The sequence below is a fragment of the Sus scrofa genome, chromosome 15 (genome assembly GCF_054392235.1).
Source record: "Sus scrofa isolate SSC_HxYL_T2T_F1_AM1 chromosome 15, Sscrofa_HxYL_maternal_Yorkshire_Landrace_v2.0, whole genome shotgun sequence".
NCBI classification, from domain to species: domain Eukaryota; kingdom Metazoa; phylum Chordata; class Mammalia; order Artiodactyla; family Suidae; genus Sus; species Sus scrofa.
This window is the reverse complement of record NC_139397.1, coordinates 45,208,847-45,234,714: the sequence shown is the minus strand read 5'-3', so window position 1 is coordinate 45,234,714 and position 25,868 is coordinate 45,208,847. Positions and strand designations below refer to the sequence as shown.

General features: G+C 39.8%; 1 protein-coding gene across 12 annotated transcripts in view; it reads left to right on the top strand.

Moving 5' to 3' along the window:
* The window catches only part of EPB41L5 (erythrocyte membrane protein band 4.1 like 5), a 137,041-nt gene that overhangs the window by 101,302 nt on the left and 9,871 nt on the right, over positions 1-25,868 (top strand). For 4 of the 12 annotated variants that reach the window (XM_084999614.1, XM_021075141.2, XM_084999615.1 and 1 more), the window contains 6 exons: positions 10,021-10,149; positions 12,641-12,705; positions 15,857-15,947; positions 18,160-18,234; positions 24,346-24,387; positions 24,736-24,863. In XM_084999614.1, the coding sequence (XP_084855740.1) occupies positions 10,021-10,149; positions 12,641-12,705; positions 15,857-15,947; positions 18,160-18,234; positions 24,346-24,387; positions 24,736-24,863 (530 nt within the window). Of the gene's footprint in view, positions 1-10,020; positions 10,150-12,640; positions 12,706-15,856; positions 15,948-18,159; positions 18,235-24,345; positions 24,388-24,732; positions 24,864-25,868 lie in introns of all 12 variants that reach the window. The other 8 variants (XM_084999612.1, XM_021075139.2, XM_084999613.1 and 5 more) reach the window with 3 other exon arrangements.

Below are 25,868 nucleotides of genomic sequence, written 5' to 3'. Positions count from 1 at the left end.
TTTTTTGGTCTTTCTGCCTTTTCTAGGGCCACTCCCACGGCATATGGAGGTTCCTAGGCTAGGGGTCTAATTGGAGATGTAGCCACCAGCCTGTGCCAGAGCCACAGCAACGCAGGATCCGAGCCACGTCTGTGACCTACACTACAGCTCACGGCAATGCCAGATCCTTAACCCGCTGAGCAAGGCCAGGGATCGAACTCGAAACTTCATGGTTCTTAGTCGGATTTGTTAACCACTGCGCCACGACAGGAACTCCCAAACTTGTCTTAAGAACCCATTTTAGAGGGACCTCATGTCCCGTCAGGCCTGCATCACACAGGATTGATGTGTCACTTGAGACCCTGATGCACTGTTGATTCAGTTTTACAAACCTGTTTATTGTTTATGTTTTATAAGATATCAGATAATAAGTATTGTGTGGAATCCACAGAAGAATTACAAAAATCTTGGCCCCCAGAAAACTGGGGCCTGTCCCACTAGGCTGGTACACGTATTGCAGATCTCCTCTGCTAGTGGGATTTTCAGATGGTAACAGCTGGTACGGCTTGGAAGGCCAAATCAGGATCCATGAAGACTGACAGGCTGGAATGATGGACTGGATATAAGAGTGTATGTTATGACAAGTGTGACACGAATGTAGGGTTAGGATAGGGAGGTGTAGAAGGTAACAGGCATGTGTTAAAATGAGGATATGGAAACAGAGTGTGAAGTGAGGCTGCCAAGACAGCTATGTTGTATTAACTGAAAGGGCTTAAAAGGGAGATCCAACCATAGTATTAAAAAGCAGGAGAGATAAAAATGATTTAGGAGATCTAAAGTGGGATATGGTGAAGGGTCTTGAAACAAAGTTATAGCTGAAGATCGGTAATCTCAGGAAAGAATACTTCAGCTATCTGAAGAGCCGTGATGTGAAAAAGGAAGTAAAGTCCCTGTTTTTTAATAGCCTCAGGGAAAAGTTAAGGTCAGTGAGAATGTTAAGAGTTATGCAGATTTCACCTCAGTGTAGGAAAACATTTCCTAAGCTATCTGCAAATTGATCAAGATGCCTGAGCAAGCAGCAAGTTTTCCTCAGCCTAAGACTAAAATAATCACCTTTTCAGATATTGAACTGATCATTCTTTCCAGCCTGAAGATGCCCCCTGATTCTTCAAGTCATTGGGATTCTTCCCTTCTTTCATTCCTTTTTTTGTTTTGTTTTGTTCCTCCACCCCCCGGCACCCACAGCGTTTGGAAGTTCTCAGGCCAGGGATCAGACCTGCACCATAGCAGTGTTGGCACTGGGTCCTTAACCTGCTGAGCTGCCAGGGAACTCCTTCTTCCCTCTTTCTTGGTGCCTCCCTATTTTGGAAACTTACTCACAGTGTCTGCCTGACTTATATGTTAGAGATACTTTAGGGTTTATGCTATGTCAGGATCTTTAATTTTTTTTTTAAATAACCTTCCTCCTCTTAATTACTTGAGACAATTCCAGGATTTTCTTTACCTTCAAATTTCATTTCAGAAATCATTTTTTTCTTGTTTCTTTATCAGCAAATTTTAAAAAATGCTTAAGTAACAAAATCTAAACTGCATTTATTAGTGAGGACAGGGGCACACTTAAGCCATGCATGACCTTTTAGCAACTAGTCTTTTTAGGGTAAAGAATTAAAAGTACTGCATGATGTGCATCCCTGTCTTGATAGCAGCACTATTCACAATAGCCAAGACGAGGAAGCAACCTAAATGTTCACCAACAGATGAATGGATAAAGAAGATGTGGTACATATATACAATGGAATATTACTCAGCCATAAAAAAGAATGAAATAATGCCATTTGTAGCAATATGGATGGACCTATAGATTCTCATACTAAGTTAAATAAGTCAGAAAGAAAGACAAATACCATACGATGTCACTTTTATGTGGAATCTAAAATATGACATAGACGAACCTATCTGTGAAACAGAAACAGATTCTGGGACAAGGAGAACATACTCGTGGTTGCCAAGGGTGAAGGGGTTGGGGAGGAAGGAATGGGAAGCTGGAGCTGTCAGATCTAAACTATTATACATGGAGGGGATAAACAATAGGGTCTTAACTGTGTAGTACAAAGAACTGCATTCAGTCTCCTATGATAAACTAATGGAGGAGTTACCAGGTGGCTCAGTGGGTTAAGGATCTGGCATTGTCACTGCTGTTTTTCAGGTTTGATCCCTGGCCCAGGAACTTTTGTGTGCCACAACCAGAAAAAAAATTTTTAAATATAAATATATATATATATTTTTCTTAAAGTGTGTATATAACTGAATCACTTTGCTGTACAGCAGAAATTAACAAAACATTGTAAACCAACTATACTTCAATTAAAAAAAATAGTAAGGCATGATGACTGTTCTCTTGACCAGAAGTTGGCAGCCTGTTTCATTAAAAGGTCATTTAAGTATTTCAGTCTTAGCAGCCACACAGTCTCTGTCACTGTGCTCAGCTCTGCCATTGTAGCGTGAGAGCAGCCACATGGGCATGAGCATGGCTGCGTTCCAGTAAACGTTATTCTCCGACATAGGTGGTGGGCCAGGTTTGGCCTGCAGCTTGTACTTCTCATGTTGTTAATGTAATCTAGTGGCAGGTTGCTATCGCATGTGATTTGGAATAATCTTTGTCATTTTTACTGTTGATTTTCTTTGTATCCACACCTTAAGAGGGTATAACCAAAAATTATATCAAAAACTAAAATCTGGGAGGGACTTCCTATTTGTGCCTCTGTGGGTTTAGGACCCAATTTGGTCTCTGTGAGGATGTGGGTTTGATCCCTGGCATCTCTCAGTGGGTTAAGGATCCAGTATTGCCTCAAGTCGTGGCATATGTTGCAGATGCAGCTCAGATCAGGTGTTGCTTTGGCTGTGCCATAGGCCTGCAGCTGCAACTCCAATTTCACCCCTAGCCTGGGAACTTACATATATATGCCATAGGTGTGGCTGTAAAAACAAAAACAAAATCTGTACTCTCAATAAAACAAAACAGAAAGATGATTTATTAAAAGGGTTTTGACCTGCAAGCTTGGAAACTGAGTTGCTGACAGATTAAGGAGTGTTTACGAGATAAATACAAAAGTAACTTGCTTTTTTTTTTTTCTGATTGGTTGCCTAGTAGTCTTCTTTCTTACTTGGATCAGAGTAGCTGAGTTAGGGGAACAGGAAGTCCAGAGCGGGAGTAAGCAGACTTGGTGCATGGGGATTGGCTGGTGTCTTCTGTGGACTTCTGAGGAGAGCTATAAATTCCCCTTAAGGTTAAAGTGTCCTTTACATGCCTTTGTTGACCATTTCCATTTTGTCCCTGACATAAATGTGACACCAAATGTTTTAGTTTGGTTCTGTAAATAGGTACTTTATTTCCTCCTACCCTCCATTTGGACACAGAGGGTATGGTGATAGTGAGATAGGAGGGAAGGGAACAGGGCACAACCATTAAAAGAATGGCATAGCCCTTGAGAATAACAAAATAGGATAAAAACTGGTTAGAGCTGATTAGGCTCAAGATGGCAGAAGACTTGACTTCCAGTGGACCTTGGGCCTCATTATACTCTAGTTGTAATACATTAGCAGCTAAATGACATACCCACAGGTGCCATCTCAGCTCCAAGGCCAACCGTAAAAGGCCAAAAAATGGGCACTGGCCCAGTTCCTGGAAATCTCCCTTTCCCCAGATAGTTGGAGAAATCCTCCCACTCCTTAGCCTGTGAAATTACCCAGCCCATAAAAACTAACCACTTCAGGGAGTTCCCTGGTGGTCAGCAGGTTAAGGATCTGGTGTTACTGCTATGGCTCAGGTCGCTGCTGTGGTGCAGGTTCGATCCCTGGCCCGGGAACTTCTACATGCCACAGTGTAGCCAAAAAAAAAAAAAAAAAAAAAAAAAGATATTTTTACAAATGCAAAGGCAAATATTTCCTATTTGACAATAATTGCTATAGGGGGAAAAAATAGTTTTCACCTCTACCCTCCTGAGTCTTGTCTGAGATCTTTGTAACAAAAGATGGATTAACAAGAGAAAAACAAACAAGTTCATTAATATTTATACCTCGTGTATACATGGGAGATGCCAGGGCCTAGTGAGTAACTCTCAGAGGTGGCTTAGCATTCCAGCTAAATACCATCTTCAGCTAAAGTCAAAAGAAAGAAAGTTAGAGTGGAGGATGCAAGGATAAGCAGGGAAAACAAGAGTAAATCTGCTTGTTATGCAGATTTAAATACTTCTCAGTGCTAGGGGTTTGAGCTGTTTACAGAGGTTAACTTTTGTCCTCTGGTAGAGAGGAAGGCGGGACACCTTTGTAAATTTTTGTCCTGCTTTCAAGAAAGTAGGGGAAGGACAGAGCTTTTCTTGTACCTGCTTCTCCTCAGCTGCCTTCAGCTCAAAATACCCCTTATGTCAAAGGGGCATATATGGGAATGGCATATTCTTTGCTAACCTTCATTGCTTTGATTTTTTAGCTTGAAGGGTTACTAACATTATACTAGTATTGTTGGTGTGGGTTTTGTTTTTGTTTTTTAGGTAATTTTTTTTTTTTTTTTGCTTTTTGCTTTTTAAGGCCACACCCACAGCATATATGGAAGTTCCCAGGCTATGGGTCAAATCAGAGCTACAGCTCCCAGCCTACACCACAACCACAGCAACGTGGGATCTGAGCCACGTCTGCAACCTACTTTACAGCTCACAGCAGTGTGGGATCCCTGACCACCGAGCAAGGCCAGGGGTAGAACCCGCATCCTCATGGATTCTAGTCGGATTCATTTCTGCTGTGCCACAACAGAAAGTCCCTAAAGTAATTTTTAAGTCTGAATATCAGGCTGTTATGCTATTGGTAGCTTAGCATTTTTTAGTTTACATAGTAGGCTAGCTCTAAAAGTTCACTTCTCTTTTGTCATGATGTTCTCAGGTGGCTGTGGGTTGAGAGCACTGAATCCTAACCACTAGACCACCAGGGCCAGCAAGTTTGATGTAGGTCCCCAGCAAGTTTGATGTAGGTCCTCAGTTCTTATCTCTTTGCAGGAACAATTCAGCAAAGAGAATGTGAATAGTGAGGCAAATAAAGTGTTTATTCAGAGAGAAGATACATGTACAGAAAGCATGGGTGGGCTCAGAGAGAGAGAGAGAGTCACTCTCCTCTGGCGTGATTTAAGTCATTTATATGAGGGCAGTTCTTCCAGGTGTCCTCTGGCCAATCATCTTGCTTTGTCTGGCCTTGAACCCGTATTTGGCCTGACTCAGGGCCTGTCCCTGTGTGCACAAGCATCTTTTAGCCAAGATGGATTCTAGCACAAGGGTTTCTGGGAAGTGGATAGGTTGTACTCTGGACTGGTGCCCCTGCCCTTCTCTAACCCCCAAAGAACCTTTCTGTGCATGTGTAGTTCAGGAGGCCTCCTTGACCTCAAGAATGAGAAATGTGGTCCCTTCATTTTGAAGTGTCTTTCCACAGTGGACAGATTCCAGTTACTCAGCCCGGGACCCATCCACCTCCTGCTTCAGTGGTCTCAGCCACCACTCTGTCTTCATTTAGATACCTTAAAACAACGGAAAGAAACAGTTTATAAAGTGTTTAAAGCCTTTGTGTATATTTAGTAAAAACACAAGGTAAATTGTATCTAATCCTGCAAAGATTCTTTGCCTGCGGATGATGGATCTACTCATGAATAATTATGAGAAGTGCCTTAAACCCTGTGAAATGGAATACATATTCTTGTCTTTGATTCATTTATACATTTTTCTGGAAAGTAGGTCCAAAATTTGTTACATTCTCAAAAGGGTCCATGACTCAAAAGGAGTAAACCACACCAAACTTAAAATAACTCTTCACATCTCTCCTCAGAACCAAAAAGACCATCACTTTATTTAAAGGCTTACACAATTTAAAAATAATTAAACAGTTTCAGTTTTTCTGAGATATTTAATGAAGGAGCTCTTAGAAATAAGTCTTCTCTGTATTTTAAAAAAAAAAAGGTACTATTTTTCTTTTAGGTTTTACTCTTTATTCTAATTCTTCACCTTAGGTATTTGACTGTATAAATGCCCTACTGAAAGATGTTCATGCTTCCTAGCCAAGATTGTTTCGAGAGTGGTTTTGTGTCTGAATCTGATGGCATTCTGGGTGAGCGGATCTGGTAGCATTCTGGTTGAGCCTATCTGGTGGCATTCTGTTTGAGAACTTGACTCTAAGTCCCCCTAAAACTGAGTCCCCTTGCTGAGTTTATGATTAATCTCACTATCCAAAAAACTTTATTCCCTTTCTTGTCCTGCCCTTGTTCCCCCTCAGGATTGAGGAGTATTAAAGAAAAGGGGAGATTGAAACTAAGCAGGATCCTGTGGGGCCTTCCCAGGTACAAAAGCCCCTCTGTGCTCCCCATTTCTTGTTTGTAGAAAAAAGGTTTAGTCTCCTAGCCTTCCCTGAGTTGCAAAGAGTAGGCTCAAACTGTTACTGATTAGGATACAGAGTCATAGGACTCCTGCTCCTCCTGAAGGAATGTAGATAACAGTCATGCATATCTTTAAGTTGTTCTGCAGAGGTCGGGGATGGTGACTACCTGTTGACCGTAAATAAGTAGACCCCAGACTGGTTGGAACCAGAAGGTTGAGGTTTCAGAAGCATCATCCTATTTGCTCACCACCAACCAATCAGAAGGAGGTCCACAAGCTGATCACATATCCTACGACTGTCTCCCCTAACACTGTCTTTAAAGACCCTTGCCTGAAAGCCATCAGGGAGTTCAGGCCTTTTGTTCACGAAGTACCCATTCTCCTTGCTTGGCGCCTATGAATAAACCCTTGCTTTTCTGCAAACTCCCGATGTCATTTGGCTTTCTGTGCCCAGGGCACATGAGCTCTTGCTCCAAAACAAACTTCAGCAGACTTTAACCCCTGACTTAGGCTCCTAACTAAGCTGACTCTGACGGCTAAGGACTGCTCTACAAAGAGTTTAAGCACCCAGCCGTGTTAGAACAGGTCTAATTTGGACCTGTTTAGGAATCAAGGTATCTTTTTAATTCTTTTGGTCTTTTGTTTGCCACATTTTGGTCATTCAAGGCAGATATATCAATAGCATAGTAATTGGGTGTCATTGGACTTACATGCAATAATAAAACAGTGTGAAAATATTTTAAAGCTATTACATTCAACTTGTATTTTAGCAGTTTTTTCTGTTGTGTACATACAAGATAATTCTACAAGATACAGATTTTAAAAAGCAGGAAATTGTAAAAACCTCCTTATCCCACTAGTAAGAGATAACTACAGTTAACATTTTAAAGATACATACTTCCAGAGAGTTCCTGTTGTAGCTCAGTGGTAATGAACTCGACTAGTATCCATGAGGATGCGGGTTCGATCCCTGGCCCCGCTCAGTAGGTTAGGAACCCAGCATTGCTGTGAGCTGCAGTGTAGATCACAGACACAGCTCAGATCTGGCATTGCTGGGGCTGTGGTGTAGGCCGGCAGCTATAGCTCCCATTCGACCCCTAGCCCAGAAACTTCCAAATGCCCCAGGTGCAGCCCTAAAAAAAAAGAAAAGAGAAAGAAGGTTCATACTTCTAAACATTTAAAAGCAATGTACATTTTTTGAAGTAGAAATTCAGTGACTCTTTTTTATAGCTAATCAATTATAAATCTCTTTACTTCAGTAACATATTACAGGCAATGGCTAAATTGTGTGCATATGTCATCATTGTGTTTACTCAGGCTCCTATTAGACATTTAGATTGTTGCTAATTTTTATCACCATAATTAGTACTGTGACAGTGAGCCTTTTTTGTTTTTGTTTGTTTTTGTTTTGTTTTGTTGGCTGTGCCCACAGCATGTGGAAGTTCTTGGACCAGGGATCAAACTTGAGCTGCTACAGTGACAACGCCAGATCCTTAAGCCACTGCACCACAAGGGAACTCCATAAATATCTGCCATCATCTTCAATCATTTTCCTGGAAAGTGGAAGTGTGAGGTCAGATTTCAGGAATAATTTTAAAGCCTTTAGTACTTACGCAAAATTGCCTTCCAGAAAAATGGTAACAATCACAGGCACTTTTACCTATGATATGTATGTTGAATTCTTGTTTCTTTTTTAAATATAGGCAGGAAAAGAAGTATCTGCCTATGTCAGAGGTGGGTTGCTCTGAGAATTCTGTGATGTGCAAATATAAATGATAAGCAAATAAGCTCGTCCACAGTGTAATTGTCTCTGAAAAGAAAATGTCAAAGCATTTTAACTAGCTGAGAACTTTTTCAAGCTTTATTGGGATATAATTGACAAATAATATTAAAATATATTTAAAGCGTACAACTTGGAGTTCCCGTCATGGCTCAGTGGAAACAGATCTGACTAGTGTCCATGAGGACGCAGGTTCAATTCCTGGCCTCACTCAGTGGGTTAAGGATCCAGCATTGCCATGAGCTGTAGTGTAGGCTGCAGATGTAGCTTGGATCTGGCTTTGCTGTGGCTGTGGTGTAGGCTGGCGGCTACAGCTCCAATTTGACCCCTGGCCTGGGAACCTCCATATGCCACAGGTGCGGCCCTAAAAAGACAAAACAAAACAAACTACAACTTGATGATTTGGTGTAAGTATACATTGTAAAATGATTCCTGTGGTCAAATTAACACATCCATCACCATAAGTTAACCTTTTTGTTTTGTTTTTTGGTGAGAACTGAGAACACTTGATATCTACTCTCTTAGCAAATTTCAAGTATAAGAAACAGTCTAATTAACTACAGTCACCATGCCATACCTTTAGGATTTATTCACCTCATAACTTTTACTAGCCTCCCCCTATTTCCCTACTCCCTGGAAACCATTCTATTTTCTGTTTCTATCAGTTGGATTTATTTTTTTAGATTTTACATTTAAGTAATACTGTGTAGTATTTGTTATTCTCTGACTTAGTTCACTTAGCATAATGCCCTCCAGCTTCATCTATGTTGATGAAAATAGCAGGATTTCCTTCAGAAAATGTGGTGCCAGTATTTGTTCAGGATAGTGATCTTGTTTCCTTGGACACATGCCCACAGGTGGGATTGCTGGGCCATATGGTGTAAGCTAGCCATCACTGGAAAAGGATTGAGAGTCTTCTTTCTATTACTTGGAGCCATCCCAAAGACTAAAGTTACAGGCCTACGTAGAGTTTAGTACAGAGTAGTGATTCTCAGACTCTTATGTGTATGGAAATCACTTGAGGAGGCCTATTAATCATTCAGATTTTAGGATCCCACTCAGAGCCAGATGTATGGAGACTACACTATGGAAAACCAGATTGGAATAAGCACATGAGTTAAATCTTTTGAAACCTGAAAAGTGGTACAGGATATAATCCCATACATGGCACCTGGCCTGTTTTACAGACAAAAGCTGTATGTGAGACTAAGAAAATATTGAGAGTGAGTTTGTTATTTAGACCAGCATTAAATGGTAACCGTAGTAATAATGATGGTAATTGATTGTCATTCATTTTAAATTAGGTAAAATGTCAGTTGTAGTGCAGGTAATTTACACTTATTATTTTGCTTTCTCCTTTTCTTTTTGTAATGGTTAGTTTATATTGCTCTAATTACGATCTTCATTGACCAGACTTATGCTTTATTTGATCATTTTTGTAAGTCTTGATCTGAGAGTGACCTCTTTGTGGCTGTTTGACAAACAGTTGTCTGCCTGGTGACAGTTCCATAAGCACAAGGATTAGCCTGTGTAGAATCTGACCTAAAATCCAGTTGAGATTCCTCATGTGTGGTTTAATTCAGGCATTTGCTACGGATGGTGTAGTTTCATTATTCAGTTGCTTAAAGACAGGAAATTGGGCTTGATGATGTCCAGGGGTCCCTCCCAATTTCATATTTCATGTTTGTGATTATTGAGCCCTAGTTGGAAACTGCATGTAGGAGTCATTGACAGTTCCTAGAGTAGGATATGGCACATGATTCCCTGCTTGCCTGAACATGAACATCAGTCCCTTTCTGTTTCCACCTAATTATTGCCTATCAGAGTTGCTCACAGTATATTTCTAATATCTAGGAGGAAGTGGTGAAGTTAACTGAGAAATGTCTGAATAATGCCATGGACAGCCCAGGACTGAATGCCCGCAGAGTTCCTCCTGACTTGAAAAGTAACATTTTAAAGGCTCAAATAGAAGCCGTGCAGAAGGTAGGCTGCTTTTGAGGGGGTCCTGGCAGAGTGGCCAGATGTCTTCAATGTTAAGAGACTTGGGTCGAGCGACCCTGTAAAACAAATAAAATACATGAACGTTGGACATTCGTGTCCTGGTTGGCAGTTAGAGGGAATAGTGCTGAGAAACACGCTTGAGGTGGCAGGTGCCTTCGCAGCTCTAAATTCTAATCAGGCTAGATTAGGAGGGGGCAGTCATAGGATAAAAAGAGTAAAGATACTCTAGGGTATAAAGTGTTTTTTTTTAAAAAGTCAAATTCCTAGAGAAGTGAGTCTCTAATTGTTGTTACTTTTATAGCCGGGAAATCTGGTGATTTTTTTAGCTTCCTGTCCGTATTGAGTCTGTGACTTTAGATCACCCTTTATCAGTTGGCTGTTCCCCACCATCCCCCAACCCCCACTTCAGCAAAACTGTGATGTTCTTAGCCACAGAGGGATGGTGAGGAGTCAGCTACAACATCTCGTGAAGGATGCAGGGACCAGTCCCCATGAAGTTTATGGTGTCCGCGCTCTCCAGCCAGCCTTCCCTTGGCCTCCCTAACTCTCAGACTCATCCTCAACACTGAAACAGGACAGACGCTGGTCAGCTAAGGTCTCAGAATATCCTGTTGTTGGGAAGATGCTCTTTGTCCATCCTTCCCCAGACACAAGCCTGAGGGAACTGAGAGGAATATTGTTCATGTGTTATATGTACCTTCTCACCCCAAAGTTAACATAAAACATAATATTGAATATAAAAACAAATGTAAAATATGGCAGGCAGTTCCTCTCACCCCAAAGTTAATGTAAAACATAATAGTAAATATAAAACAAATGTAAAATATGGCAGGCAGCACAGGCTCTGGAGTCAGACAACTGGAATTTGAATCCTGTTTCTAATCTACCACCTACTAACTATGACTTGGCAAGTTAGTTCATTTCCCTGAACTTCAGTTTAATTATGTTTAAAAAGGGATAATGTAATGCCTACCCTAAGGTGGGTTATTGGGATGAAATAAAATAATAACCATGAATAATAACCTTGAGCATCTAGTAAGTGCTCACCCTGGTGTTGGTGCTGCATGTCATAGCACCAGTGGCTGCAAGAGTCGTCATAACCTTACATCTCAGTTTTACTTTTGGGTCTGTCTGGACTTGAACAAGAGAGAAACTTGAATAGCCATAAATGAAAGAGATGTTGTTTTATAGTTAAAAATCATCCCACAAAAAACAACAGTTCAGGACCAGCTGTCTTCATTGTTAAGATCTACTGAACATTTAAGGAAGAAAGAACAACAGTTCTGCACAAACTCATTCAGGAAATAGAAGTGAAGGGAGCACTTCCCCTACTCATTTCATGAGACTCATATCACCCCAATACCAAAACCAGAGGAAGATATTCCACGAGAGGAAGCGATAGCCCAATACTGTGCTTGAACATGGACTCAGAAGTCCTTAACAAAGTATAAGCAAATCATATTCAACAATTTATGAAAACAGTAGTACACTATGGCCAAATAAGAGTTTGGTAAGATATTAAACATATACTTACCACATGACCCAGCAGTATCCACTCTTAGGTATTTATCCAAGGGAAATGAAAATGTAGGTTCACACAGGTATGACTGTCCCTAGTAGCTTTATTTGCAGTATGTCAATATGTAAAAACTGGCAACAGTCCAAACGTCCATCAGCGAGTAAACAGATAAACAAATTGTGGTCTGTCCACACAGTGGAATGCTGCTCAGCACATAAAAAAGATTGAATTAGTGATACATGCAACACCATGGGCGAACCTCAAAAGGCTTATGTTACTCTAAGGAGGTGAGCATATTATGATTATACAAAACTAGAAAGTACAGCTCATTGCTGGCTGCATCTAAGGGATTTCGATGGGATTGCAGTGGAAGCCTCAGGAGAACATTTTGAGGGTAGTGGAAGTGTTACAGATGTTTATTGTTGATTATACACCTGTGTATATTTTTCAAAATTCATAAAACCATACATTTTAAATGTGTACATTTTACTGTATGCAAATGATACCTCAGAAAAGTTGAGGGAAGAACTAACTGACCTCTGCAGAAATAATTTTTAGAATTCTCTTCTGAAATATTCTCTGTGTTCAGGGAAAAGTAGGAAGCTAGATATAGAGCTTAATAGCTGTTTCTTTTATCATGTAAATTTGAAACATTCTGGCATTGAATCTTTTTGGATTCTGTATATATAGGCCAATATACCATGGTGTCTTAAATATCTGAGAGCTGTCTAGTGAAGTATATGGACTTGTATACCAACATATTGCAGTGGAAACTCGGACTATTAATTTAGGAGTGGGATGGAATGGCACAGGTTGCAGTACTGCTATTTCCATAGATAAGGAACTGAAGCATGATGATATTTCTGTTTTTACAGGAAACACATATAAATATGTATTTCTTATTACTTTAGCATCCTCAACAAAGATTTAATTTTTATGATTTTATTTTCTTAGGTTACAAGAGAAGATAGCTTATTAAGTCATAAGAATGCCAGTGTTCAGGATGCTGCCACAAACAGGTACAGCTCTGGGTAGACTGAATTATACTGATGTTCTTTTCCTTCTCAGTTCCCTCTTGAGGGTGCTTTTTTACCTCTTTCCCAGTCTGTGACCACACGGTTTCAGGATATCTGTTCAAAAGATACCTTGAGTTTCCTCTTCTATCTGTTACATAGCTTGCTAGAACCTAACTTTAGATATTTGAAGATACTTCTGATTAGTCTTTCTCCATTCTCTTTCTTCTTCAGCAGATTCAAACTGTAGAGCAAAAACAACCTAAGATATTTTTAATCTTTTAAGACATACATGAGGAATGTGTACAGTTTCTCTTAGATGTGGAAGGCGGTTAACTTTAGTGCCATCCTTGTCATCATGGTGGGATTGCTCTTGTAAATTTTCTTACCATGGGCTCTTCTATGATGCAACAAATTTCTTTGCTATTCCCTTTAAGTTCCTTCTGCCTGTCTTTTGATTATTATGCCATTTATTTGTCTTACTAGACCTCTGCCCCCACTCTGTCCAATTTGTGTTGTTCATCTCTGTATATCCAGTGTTCTGTGCTTAGCTGGTGCTAAAACATTGCTGGATGAATGAATGCGTTTCTTTTGCCATTATTCAAAACTTATTCAGTGAAGAGTTTTCTGATAAACTGCAGTCAGTCAGTTCCAGGCACCATAATCAACATAGCGTTTAAGCTTTGTATAAAGGACTTTGCAGTTCGTATTCAGCAAACATACGAATTGGTGATCAGGGTAAAACTGGAATTGCAACTTAACCTTTTAATTAATTCTAATAAATCAGTTTTCCCACGGTATTTTTTACTACGACTGTTGTTACTGGAGCCTTTTAGAGTAATATCATCAAAATTTTTTTTGCTAAGAGGAGAATAATGGGGAATGCCTAATTGTTTATTAGAAATGTCATTAAACTTTTGAAGCTAGAACATCCTAGAATACTCCAGCTTCCAAAATGGTATTTTGAATAATCTATTTTTATTATCAGGAATAATCTGTTTTTCCCAGGATTTGAAATGGAACCTTTAAAATATACTTATATGTTCTTATATAAACTTGGGTCTGTTTTTGGATCTTCTCCTTTCCTGTTACTCTGTCTTTTTCCGCATGCCATACCACACTTTTTAAAAAAGTTCCTGTACCCCCTTTTTAAAAGGAAATATTGCAGGCATCAGAAAATTCTGGAGATTATTTAATACATTTCTGTGTACCACATATCGAGCTCTGTCACACCTTCATGTTTTGCAGAGTAGACAAAAAAGAGATAAAGATAAAAAGATCATTTATCTTTGTTCTTATTGGGTTGTAATTCTCTTAAATTTACCCTTCAAAAGTATGCAATTAATGCCTTTTTTTTCTTTTTTGGGAGGAGGGGGCATGCACGAGGCTTGTGAAAATTTCCAGGCCGGGGATCAGACCCAGCCACTGCAGTGACAACATCAGATCCTTAATCCATTGCACCACAAGGAAACTCCTGCAATTTAATGCTTTTTATAGTAGGTTGACAAAGTTTTACCATCCTTACCGCTATCTCATTTCATAGTAGTGTCATCACTAGGTGTTTTATTCTTTTTCATGTGATTTTAAACAGGCTTGTTTTCTTGACCTCTCTTTCTGATAGTTCACTATTAGTGTATTGAAAAGCAGGACTAATCTTTTGTTGAAGGGTTGGAGGAATTCGCTGTGAAATGTATTTCGCTCCTTTCAGTGCTTACTGCTTCTTAAATCAGCTCCTTTCATCTGAGCTGTTTCTTTTTTCTAGAGAACAAAGTTGTTTTTTTCTCTCTGGCAATGTTTAAGTTTTACTGCTTATTTTTGATATCCTGCATTTTCATGACTGTGTGTCTCAGGGGAATAGTTTATTTTTATTCTTATTGGTATTCAGGGTGGTCTTTCAGTCTGAAGACCTGTGTCTTTTTTTAGTTCTAGAAAATCATAAGCCCTTATCTTTTTTAATATCCAGTATCTGTTAGTCAGTTGAAATATCTCAGTTACCTCTCTGTTTCTCATAACTGTTCCTTCTTATTGTTGATCTTTTTGCCTCCATTTGCCTCAGTGTTATGGCTGCAGCAGTCCTAGCTTCTGTTTTTCTCATAAGTCCAGCTTTTCCACTCTAGGATTTGTCTCACGTTTTTCTCAGTCTCCTTGTTGGATTGGGCAGGAACTTCTCCTATTGCTTGCACACTTTTCAGTGACACTGAGAAACTGGGGTTTCCTGCTGGGTGTGTTAGCTTGGTGGATGATGGTCTTTTGGCCTTTTGCCCTTCCTCCCTGGTGTGAAAGCCATTTGTACGCCTGCTCCTGTTCTTTTTTTTTTTTTTTTTTTTTTTTTTGTCTTTTGTCTTTTGTTGTTGTTGCTATTTCTTGGGCCTGTTCGTATTCTTATCTGGAGTTAGACATCCTTGTCTCACTGCTGACACCCTCTCACCTGTTGAGGCCCCTTGTAGTATGTGGGGCACCCAGGACGTTACTTCTGTCTGCAGTGGAGCTCTCCAGCCCAAGTCCTTAAGTGATTTCTCTGTGGTTTCCTGACTTGTTCTCCCATAGCTCAGATATTCTGTCTCTTTTCTGTCCCACTGAACTTCCCCTTCATGTATTTCATAACAGCTTTTAGAAATCAGCCTGTTTAATCTTTTTTGTGTATCTGTCTGTCTTTTCTTACAGTTTTTGTATCTTTTCTTTTATATAATTTCTCTAGATTTTCTGCTCTTTGGAGGAGACTGTAACATTTGATCTGTCCGTAGTTCTAATATCATCCTCTTCTGTGCATTTCATAGCTTTCAGGATTTCCTCAACACTTCTGAACTACCACTGACATTCTGTATTGAAGTTTCATGAATTTATTCCTTTGTCAAAAATAAATCTCTTCTGTCATTTCATTGCAATTTAGGAGGGCAGCAGTGGAGTCCACCATTTTGACCTTTCTGTGAATGAGTCTGACCTGGAGGTGAAAGCTGTTACATGGTGGGGTGGGGAGGGGTTTCACAGCAGCAAGTGAGGGCAGTGCTGGCAGCTCCCATGCTCCTCACAAATGCAATTTCTACTTCCCCTGCATGGATTTCTTATTCTTCTTTTCAAAGCCTTGTCTTTCTTTGAAAATGCTGCCTCTGTCTCCTGTATCACTCCTCATGACGTGACCTCCTCTTTTTCTTCTTAGTGCTGTGGTTAATGAGAATAACACGCCCCTCCCTGAGGAGCCCCGTGCTGGGATGTGCACCACACCTGCAGAAGGTGGTTCTGCTCTAAAGGTAACACTTTTTTGCTTTTTAGGCCCACACCCACGGCACATGGAGTTTCCCAGGCTAGGGGTCGAATCGGAGCTGTAGCTGCCGGTCTACACCACAGCCACAGCAATGCCAGATCTGAGGCTTATCTGCAGCCTACACCATAGCTCAACGGCAACGCCAGATCCTTAACCCACTGAGCAAGGCCAGGGATCAAACCCGCAACCTCATGGTTCCTAGTTGGATTCGTTTCTACTATGCCACAACAGGAACTCCACACTTATATTTTAAGGTTTCTCCAGAGACTGTACTGGGTTGACTCCTAGGCAGGACCAAGGTAATTTCTGACTGACCATTTGCCTCACTTCTAGGGAGAATCTTATTGTCAAATCCCTCACCAGAGGATCTGAGGGTTTCTTCTCCAGTTTTTGTGTTATTTGTTGGTATTTTTGTTTTTTAGGTGATCTCTGTATTTTTTTTTAATCAGTCAATTTAATCTTTTTGGATTAAATAGGATACTGGCTATGGATTAAATTGGATGCTGGCTCTGCTTCCCTGGTGTCTGAAACAGTACATGGCACATAATAGGCACTAAATAAATATTGACTGATTAACTTTTTCTTTTAGGACTGAACCCGCAGCATATGGAGGTTCCCAGGCTAAGAGTCCAATCAGAGCTGTTGCTGCTGGCCTACGCTGGAGCCACATCTGCAACCTACACCACAGCCCACGGCAACACCGGATCCTTAACCCACTGAGCAAGGCCAGGGATCGAACCCACAACCTCATGGTTCCTCGTCCGATTCGTTTCCGCCGTGCCACGACGGGAACTCCCTAAAATTAGCTTTCTGAAGTTGATCATGTTGTAATACAACCGGCTTATCTCAAATCTTGCTTTTCCTATATCTACTTGCCACACACCCTTACCAGTTCAGAAATCATAGAAAACCAGTTCATTGGCCAGTGAGTGTCTTCATCTACAAGTTAAACACAAATTTATTTTTGTAAACGAACATTTGCCATTTTGTTCTTTTATTGCATAAACACATTTATTATAGATGCTTACGAAATACTTCATAATAAGAAAAAATTAGGAATCACTTTGTATCCCCATTACCCAAAGACAGTATATAGTTAACATTTAGATGTGTAATTATTCAGACTTTTGGGTTAAAAAAAACTCCACCCAAAATACCTTCAATCTAGAGATTCCTGTCTGCTAATTAAAATTCTAAAAAGATATATTGACATCTTCGACTGATCATTGAAAATTGTTAGGTGGAAACAGATGTTTTTGGAATAGAGGAGGATATTTAGCTCAGAGATTTATTGTGTATTGTACCAGACAACATGCTAGGCTTTTAAAATTCAAAAATGAATGAAACATGGCCATTCTTTCAAACTGCTTATGGTACAGTTGGAGAGAAAATTTTAATATGTTATGGTAGAGATATGCACAAGCTGTTTGGGGAGGTCACCATGTTTGGAGGTAGGAGGGGGTAGAATGGGGGGAGGGAGAGGTGAGAAGAGAGAGGACAATATTTTCGCATGTGATTAGGATTAGGTCAACATTGAACAGGGGACACACCATAGCCTGACGACAGACAGATGGGAAATAGGGATGTATAAATGAATGGCCTTTTTGTTATGTACTACACCCTAGATACTTGTTTCTCTTATTTCCAGATTGGAATTTTACCTTTCATCTTTTTAAAATTCTTCTCATCTCCCCCAAAAACACAGCCTCCAGTACAGAACTCAGTTTCTATAAGATGTTTCAAATACTAATTAAACAAAAAGTATTAGTTAACATTTATAGAGGGAAGTTTATATCATTCTCTTTGGTAGACAGTGAAGCCCCCATATGTATGGATAAAGAAGCATGTGGGATTCAGGCTTCTTTACTCACTGCCTCATGGGCTGAACCTTTTACTTTCCTCATCTATTTTAAGAGCTGAGAGCCAGATATTTCTAACCCTACTAGGTTTTGTCTCACCAAAAGGAATAATTATGTGAAAATTCCCATAACACTTTAGCTTTTTAAAGTTCTGATTGTAGGCTAGGTTCCCCTCTAAAAAAAGGGGAAGTCACTAATAACCATTATTCCTGAGGTCTCTTTTTGTTCAAAGGTTAGCATCAACCTGGCCTAGGTCCAAATTATACATTGCGAGGATGTGGAAAAAATTATGTGATGATTAATGGGTCATTTAACATCTGTACATTGTGTCTTCCATAGGATGCTACAGATGAGTTGGATGCCTTGCTTCTATCTCTAACTGAGAATCTAATTGACCACAAGGTCACCCCTCAGGTAAATATACTTTGGAACAGTAAGATGGGAAAATATTTCTGCTAGAGTCCAAGTTTTGCCTTTTCAACAGTAAAACTTTTCATTTCATAAGAGTTTATATCTCAGGAACCACTTAGCATTGACTTTCTGTAGTAAAGTTATGCCAGCTTGAATCTGCATATAACCCCATGTTACCGTAAGCTGGCTTATAATTCAACACCATACTAAAGAGCAGGAGAGGAATATGTGGGGATAAACCAGCTCTAGAGAGTTCATACAGTAGGCACTTTTAATTTTTTTAAAAAAACATTAACAACGTAATTCCGTTGTGGTGCAGTGGGTTAAGGATTTAGCATTGTTTTGCAACAGCTGGGGTCACTCCTGTGGCACAGGTTCGATCCCTGGTCCAGGAACTTCCACGTGCCACAGGCGTGACAAAGAAAAAAATTAACAAAAAGGTGGAAACATAAGAATGGTTGGCATTAAACATAGTGGTTATTATTCGCATTTGGGAGATTCTATGTCAAGTACTGTGAACATAATACAAATAGGAAACTATTCTTTCCCTCCAGAGACATATATGCCAGTTGAGGTGGAAGGTATACAGATAATTCATTTACTTCCCTGGGAGTAATAGGACAAGAGCTGCTATAGGAACTCCAAGGCTTGGAAGTACAGATGGCACTTTCCCTGATGCTAGATGTTTGCTTAGATCATCAGTTCTCAAACTTGGGTAGGAATCACATGGAGAGTGTATTAAAACACAGGTTGCTGGGCTTCCCTCTCACAGTTTCTGATTTGGTACAGGTGGGGTCGGGCCTGAGAAGCTGCATTTCCAACACATTCCAGGTCGTACCAGTGTGAGGTGAGACCACCAGTTTAAGTCAAGAAACAGAGAGACTTTACAAAAGGATTAGAATCAATCACAAGTTTAGAAAAGTGAGCTAGCAGAAAATCAAAGGGATGTTGGCAGTCTTGAGTCGTAATAATCCATTAACTAGACAAAAGAGGTACTTGTGAAATTAATGCAGAGTGACCTGAAGCCCAGAGGAGTCCTTGAGGCTTAACTCAGAATGCTTGTCGCCTGTTTGCTTTTTCTCAGGAACTAGGTGTGTGATACAGTGATGAAAATCAACTTGATTAAAAACCTTTTTTTTTTATCATTGATACAGTTTTCCTTCGCCACTAGTTTAGAATGTTTTCCTTGTTTTAAGTAAAAATTTAGAAATATTATACATTTTGGATTCCGCACATGAGCTATTTTATTATGCTTACTGATTTTTCAGTTATTAGAACTATAATACTCTTCTAATAACTTTAGCTTTTTAATTAATTTTGATTTGTGATAAAGCCAGTCTGGCATCATTATGCAGATGTTTTGCTATTTTTGCTGGTTAAATTTTTTTCCATGGCCCCACTCATAACATAGGATGTTTCCCAGGCATATGTGAATCTGAGCCACAACTGCGACCTACACCGGATCCAGGGATCCAGATCCTTTAACCCACTGTGCAGGGCTGGTATCAAACCCACACCTCCCTAGCAGCCCGACCTACTGCAGTCAGTTTCTTAAACCACTGCACCGCAGTGGGAACCCCTTTTTTATGGCTGGGCCCACAGCATACAGAAGTTCCCAGGTCAGGGATCAAACCTATGCCACAGCAATGACAATGCCAAATTCTTAACCCACTAGGCCACTGGGGAACTCATGCTTATTAATGCATTCAGATGTTTTTTAGAATAACAAATCTCACCCCTGCTGAAAACCTTTGAATTTATATTTGTAATTGCAGTAGTAATTCCATAAGTTGAGGAAAGAACTGACATATTTATGATAATTTGTCTTCTTAGCCAAGAGTACAATGTTTTTCTCATCCAAGACTTTCTGTTTATCCTAAAATTTGTGTAGTTACAGTTTCCCCAATATATGCTCACATTTTCCTATTTGTTATTTCCAGGTCCTTCCTTTTTTTTTTTTTTTTTTTTTTTTTTGCTGTTGAGATTTTTTTTTTCCCCATTATATTTAAAGCTGGCTGTAAGGGAGTTCCCTTCGTGGCTCAGCAGTTAATGAATCTGACTAGGATCCATGAGGATACAGGTTCAATCCCTGGCCTCACTCAGTGGATTAAGGATCCGGCATTGCCATGAGCTGTGGAATAGGTCGCAGATGCAGCTTGGATTCCGAGTTGCTGTGGCTGTGGTGTAGGCCAGCAGCTGTAGTTCTAGTTCAACCCCTAGTCTGGGAGCCTCCATATACCACAGGTGTGGCCCTAAAAAGCAAAAAAAACAAAAAACAAAAAACAAACAAACAAAAAAACTGGCTTTAAGAAGGCTATTGTTTTTCTTTTTCCATCAAAAAAAATCTTTATAAGAGTAAAGCTGTACAAAAGTTCTAGATATGAAAATAAAGTATCTTATTAGAGAAAGTGTTTTATTATCATACTTTTGTGTTTATCTAGGTTTACAGTTACCATCCTCAAGAAGAAATGTCCAAGTTATAATTATAAAATCCCATCTTCCCATAGAGGAACAAAAGCAGAGCCTAAAAGTTAGAGCAGGAATATCCATTACTAAGACTAGGAAGAGAGTTCTAGAAAGCATAAAGAGTCCTGTCACTTTGGGAATTGGTAAATATGTAAAATAAAATAAACTTGTGACAATAAGATATCTCTCAGACCAATAGGGTAGTATCCAGTTTTTAAAATGTCAGATGCCCAAATTAAATTAATTACACCTCTCAGTCCATGGCTGATTATTATCTCTTTGGGTCTGTGGAAGTGTTCTCTTTTGTTTTGTTTCCGTTTTCCCCTGAGACACCCATTCAGCTGTATTTGATATGTGTCCTTCCAGGCCACCTCTTGTATGTCTATTCAGATAAACACCCTCATTCGTGTCCCTCTCAAGGAGCTGTGGGAGAGTTTGGGGTACATGCTCACAAGGAGGGTTGTAGGGCTGGTGCTGATGAGAATACCTGGTTCCACTGGGTATTGCTCAGTGCTCCCAGCAAGGCCTCCTTCCCTCGCATTCTTCCTTAAGCTGTGCTTTATGTCTTTCTAATATGGTACATCTTTATGCATTTCTCTCATTGCTTCAATTCGCATGAATTAAATGTTACCTGTCCTCCATTATTTTCATGCTGATTTAGGTTCCCTATTCATGTCTTCTGCCCATTTTTCTTTTGGGTGTCCTATCTTTTTTTTTTTTTTCTTGCTGATTTCAGGAGTTTCCTGAAAAGCCTTGTCTGTCTTAGATGTTAAAAGTACTTTCTCCTAATCTGTATATAAACACATCTGAGGAATTTTCATCACAGTATCGTCGAGGTGGGTGGCTGGGAGATTGAGACAGCCAGGGTGTGTTGCCAGGAGATGAGAGGGAGACAGATTCACACCCTTCATTGGGCAGGCAACTTACTCTGACAGCACATAATCTCCTTGTACCTCTTTATGGTTTGGGGTTTAAAAAAATCCTTCCTCATCTGCCACCCCATCCCTTGAGGTCACAGAGTGTTCTTTTTGTTTTCTTCTATTTTATTTCACTTTTCACATTTAGATTTTAACCTATTTAAAAAGTTTGAGGGTTTGGGGGTGTTTGTTATGGCTTTGATATGACCCAACTTTGTATCTATCCATATAAAGAGCCTGTTTCCCCAATATTATCTACTAAATAATCCGTCGTTTCCCAGTTGGTTTATTAGTCTTTCTGTTCTCATCCATTGGGCCTTCTTTTCTGTTCTTGTACCATTGTGTTTAATTACTCTGGCTTTGTGATCTGTTTTAATATCTAGTATATCCTTACTTATACATTTTAGCATCGTTATGTCATATTTCCCCCCAAATTCTGCTACCACGTTAATGAAGTTTATATTAAATGTATTATTTTAGAAGTAACTGGCATTTTTGTAATATCTTTTTCTTGAACATGATATATATCTCTATTTTCTTATCCTTATTAGAGGCTCTGTTCTCTGTTAAGTCTTCTCTATTCTTTGTTAGGTTAAGTCCTAAATACTTTATAGTTTGTTGATTTTGTGAATGGTATTTAATTTTATTTATTTATTTACTTGCTTTTTTTAGGGCTGCACCTACAGCATATGGAAGTTCCCAGGCTAGGGGTTGAATAGGAACTGCAGCTGCTGGCCTATGACACAGCCACAGGAACACCAGATCTGAGCCACATCTGTGACCTACACCACAGCTCACAGCAATGCCAGATCCTTAACCCACTGAGTGAGGCCAGGGATCGAACCCACAACCCCATGGTTCCTAGTCATATTCATTTCCGCTGCACCACAACAGGAACTCCCACCCTTTTTTTGTTGTTGTTTGGTTGGTTTTGGTTTTTTTGACCATACCCATGGCATGTGGAAGTTCTTGGGCCAGGGATCAAACCCACACCACAGCAGTGCATGCAGTTGTTACAGTTACAACACTTAACCCTCAACCTCCTGTGCACTACAGTTACAACACTTAACCCTCAACCTCCTGTGCACTACAGTTACAACACTTAACCCTCAGCCTGCTGTGCCACAGGGGAACTCCTCTTTGCCCTTATTCTTTTTATTTATTTCCCTTTTGATTGATTAAAAATTGGCACCTTGCTTTAAGTTTGAATTGCCTTATGTATAATTGTGTGTCATTCTATTCTCAGCCTTTCGTATCTGTTGGTTCTAAGTGGACCTTTCACGAATGTTTTGCTGGGTCTTGTTTTTTAAATCTTATCTCAGAGTCTCAATTCCTCTGATTGAGTTTAAATCTTTTTATATCTATTGTAATTATGGTTATTAGAGAACTTGTTTCTGCCACACCAATTTTTTTTATTTTACCGTATTTCTTTTTCTCCATCTTTTATTTCTTATGGTAAAAGAAATCTTAATATTGGTGGGAAAGTCATATTTTATATTTTTATTCTTTTGGTGGTTACCTAAGACCTGAATTTGTATTAATTTTTTCTAATCCTCATCTGTCACCAGTGCAAGGACTAGTCTAAGTTTTCATAAAAAAGGAAGAGTTGATTATAATTCTACATAGAAGTAAGATCTAGAAAATTAAACATTAATAAGAATGTAACAAAGGCCCTTTGAGTTAGGAGCAGTATGGGTGTTTTTATTGTTACTTTCTTCATGCACAGTTAGAAAATGAACTGTATGTAGGCAGGTTTTTTTCTGTATAATTTCTTTTTTGCTGTTCATTTGAATTAGTCATAATCCATTGTTCAGGGTGCTGTGCAATGATTATTTGTAGTGAACTGAAGTACTGAAATTTGTAATGATTATTTGTAATGAATTTCAATAGGTGGTTTTTTGTTTTTGTTTTGTTTTTTGGTTTTTAGGGCCGCACCCGCAGCTTATGGAAGTTCCCAGGCCAGTGGTCAAATCTCAGCTACAGCTGCTGGCCTATACCACAGCCACAGCCACAGCCACACCAGATCCTTAACCCACTGAGCAAGGCCAAGGATCAAACCTGCATCCTCATGGATACTAGTCATGTTTGTTACCCACTGAGCCACAGTGGGAACTCCAAGGATTGTTTGTAATGAACTGAAATTTCAGAAAATAAATGTTAAATTCGATGCTAAGAGTAAGGGGAAATTCTAGTGAACAACCTCAAAGCAGTATTAGCATTCTTAGAGTAGTAAGTTTTTAGATTAAAGAGACCATTTCTTTCATGGTGATGTGTGGCATCTGAGCTGTAGAAAAGGACCTGGCATTCAGAAGTCCTTGTCAGCTTGGAGTTCTCATTGTGGCACAGTGGAAACAAACCTGACTAGTATCCATGAGGATGCAGGTTTGATCCCTGGCCTCGCTCAGTGGGTTAAGGATCCAGCGTTGCCATAAACTGTAGTGTAGGTCACAGACGCAGCTCAGATTCCATGCTCTTGTGGCTGTGGCGTAGGCCGGCAGCAGTAGTTCCCCCTTAACCCCTAGCCTGGGAACTTCCATATGCTGCAGGTGCAGCCCTAAAAAGCAAAACCAAAAAACCAAAATAAAACAAAAGTCCTTGTCAGCTCAAGGCCCCTCCCAGGAACTGCTCCCCCACCCAGTGCATTTCATAATAGAGGAAAGCATCATGCCTATAGTTATGAACATGAGCCAGTCTTCCCTAAAAATAAACACATATATACAATTTATTTCAGGTATCTTCAGCACCAATGATCACACCCCGTTGGATTGTGCCAGTAAGTTCATGATATTTGCAATTTTTCTTTCCATTGCCCCTTCAGAGTGAGGCCTGAAGGAATACCTGGCCTCTACTTTTTCCTTGAAAACGCTTATAATTGAACTTGCTGGCTTCAAATGAATGATGTAACTTTTCTGTTCATAAATGATTCAAGGTGCTAACAAGACAAAAATAAAAATCTGATGTGAAGGATGGTTAAAAAAAAAAAAAAAAATCCAAAGCAAAACAACCCTGATCACGAAAATCATCCTTATTCCCGTAATGGAGGAAGTGACTGGGAGCCGATGAGCTGGCTGCTGGGCAGGTCCTGTCATCTCTGCTCAGACGTGTTGTGTCTCCCCAGCAGAGCACTGTCCTTCCTAATGGGCTTTCAGGAACTGGACTGTCCTCAGCAGGCAAGGAGGGACATGGTCCTAGAGAGGTCCCCTCGCTCATCTCTCCCCCAGCTCCGTTCTTGGTGGATGCCGTGACCAGGTAAGCAAGTTGTTTCTCAGTAGCAGTTCTGAGGCATTTGTTAGAAGGAAAAAAATGATAAAATTAGTTATACTTAAAGTAGTAAGGTCAATTCTTCGTCCACTGAACCTAATTAAAACTGTTTGCTATTTAGGGTAGCGTTTTTTCTTTTTTCTTGTCAGAAGCAATTTTCTACAAAATTATGAAGTAGGTCTTATTTTTTAATGAAGTATTCATTAGATAAAGATGTTAATGGTTTATTTTGAAAATTTTCTATTTGGTTTAAAATTGAGTTACGTCTTTTCCCATCATGCTTTACTATTATGTTGTCCATCATGCTGGGAGGAGAGGCACAGGTAAGGGTGAGGGAGGGCATTCCTGAGGTGAAGGCTCTGAGAGGACTTTCACAAAGACCTGCTGCAGGCTCATTTTAACACACAGCTCGCCACAGACAGAAACAAGACGTAAAGGAGCTTTGGTTCAGCAAGTAGTTCTTCAGCTTTTCATCATTAGGAGTAAAACTGTGCCTGTTTTGCAAAGATTTATAATTGCCTTCATTTCTCAACTCAGACAAATTTTTCCTGGGTATGTCTGCTGTTTCTCGTACCCTCCTGGTGTTGAGAATGTGGGTCTGTTGAAGTTGATGCTTTAGAGAGAACAAAAGTCCTAACTATATGTAAAGGAAAAGTTATTAGAAATCATAATTGGAGAGAAATCCATAGCTTCATTTTAAGATTGTTCTCTCATCTCCATAGTCATTAAGACATTTATTCACTCAGCAAACACCCATTGGATGTCTGTTCGGTAGCAGACATTGATTGTATCTGGCACAGAAGACAGCAGGGAACCAGAGAGACATGATCCCTGCCCTGGGGAGCCCACAAAGCATCAGCTGGCACTTTGTACAAATGCACTAGGCTATTTTCCTCAACATTTGAATGACTAGTAATTCCCACTGTAAAAATAGAGATTATGTGCAGAGGACCAGGTGGTAGTTCTTTGTAATTGAGTTTACACAATAAAACA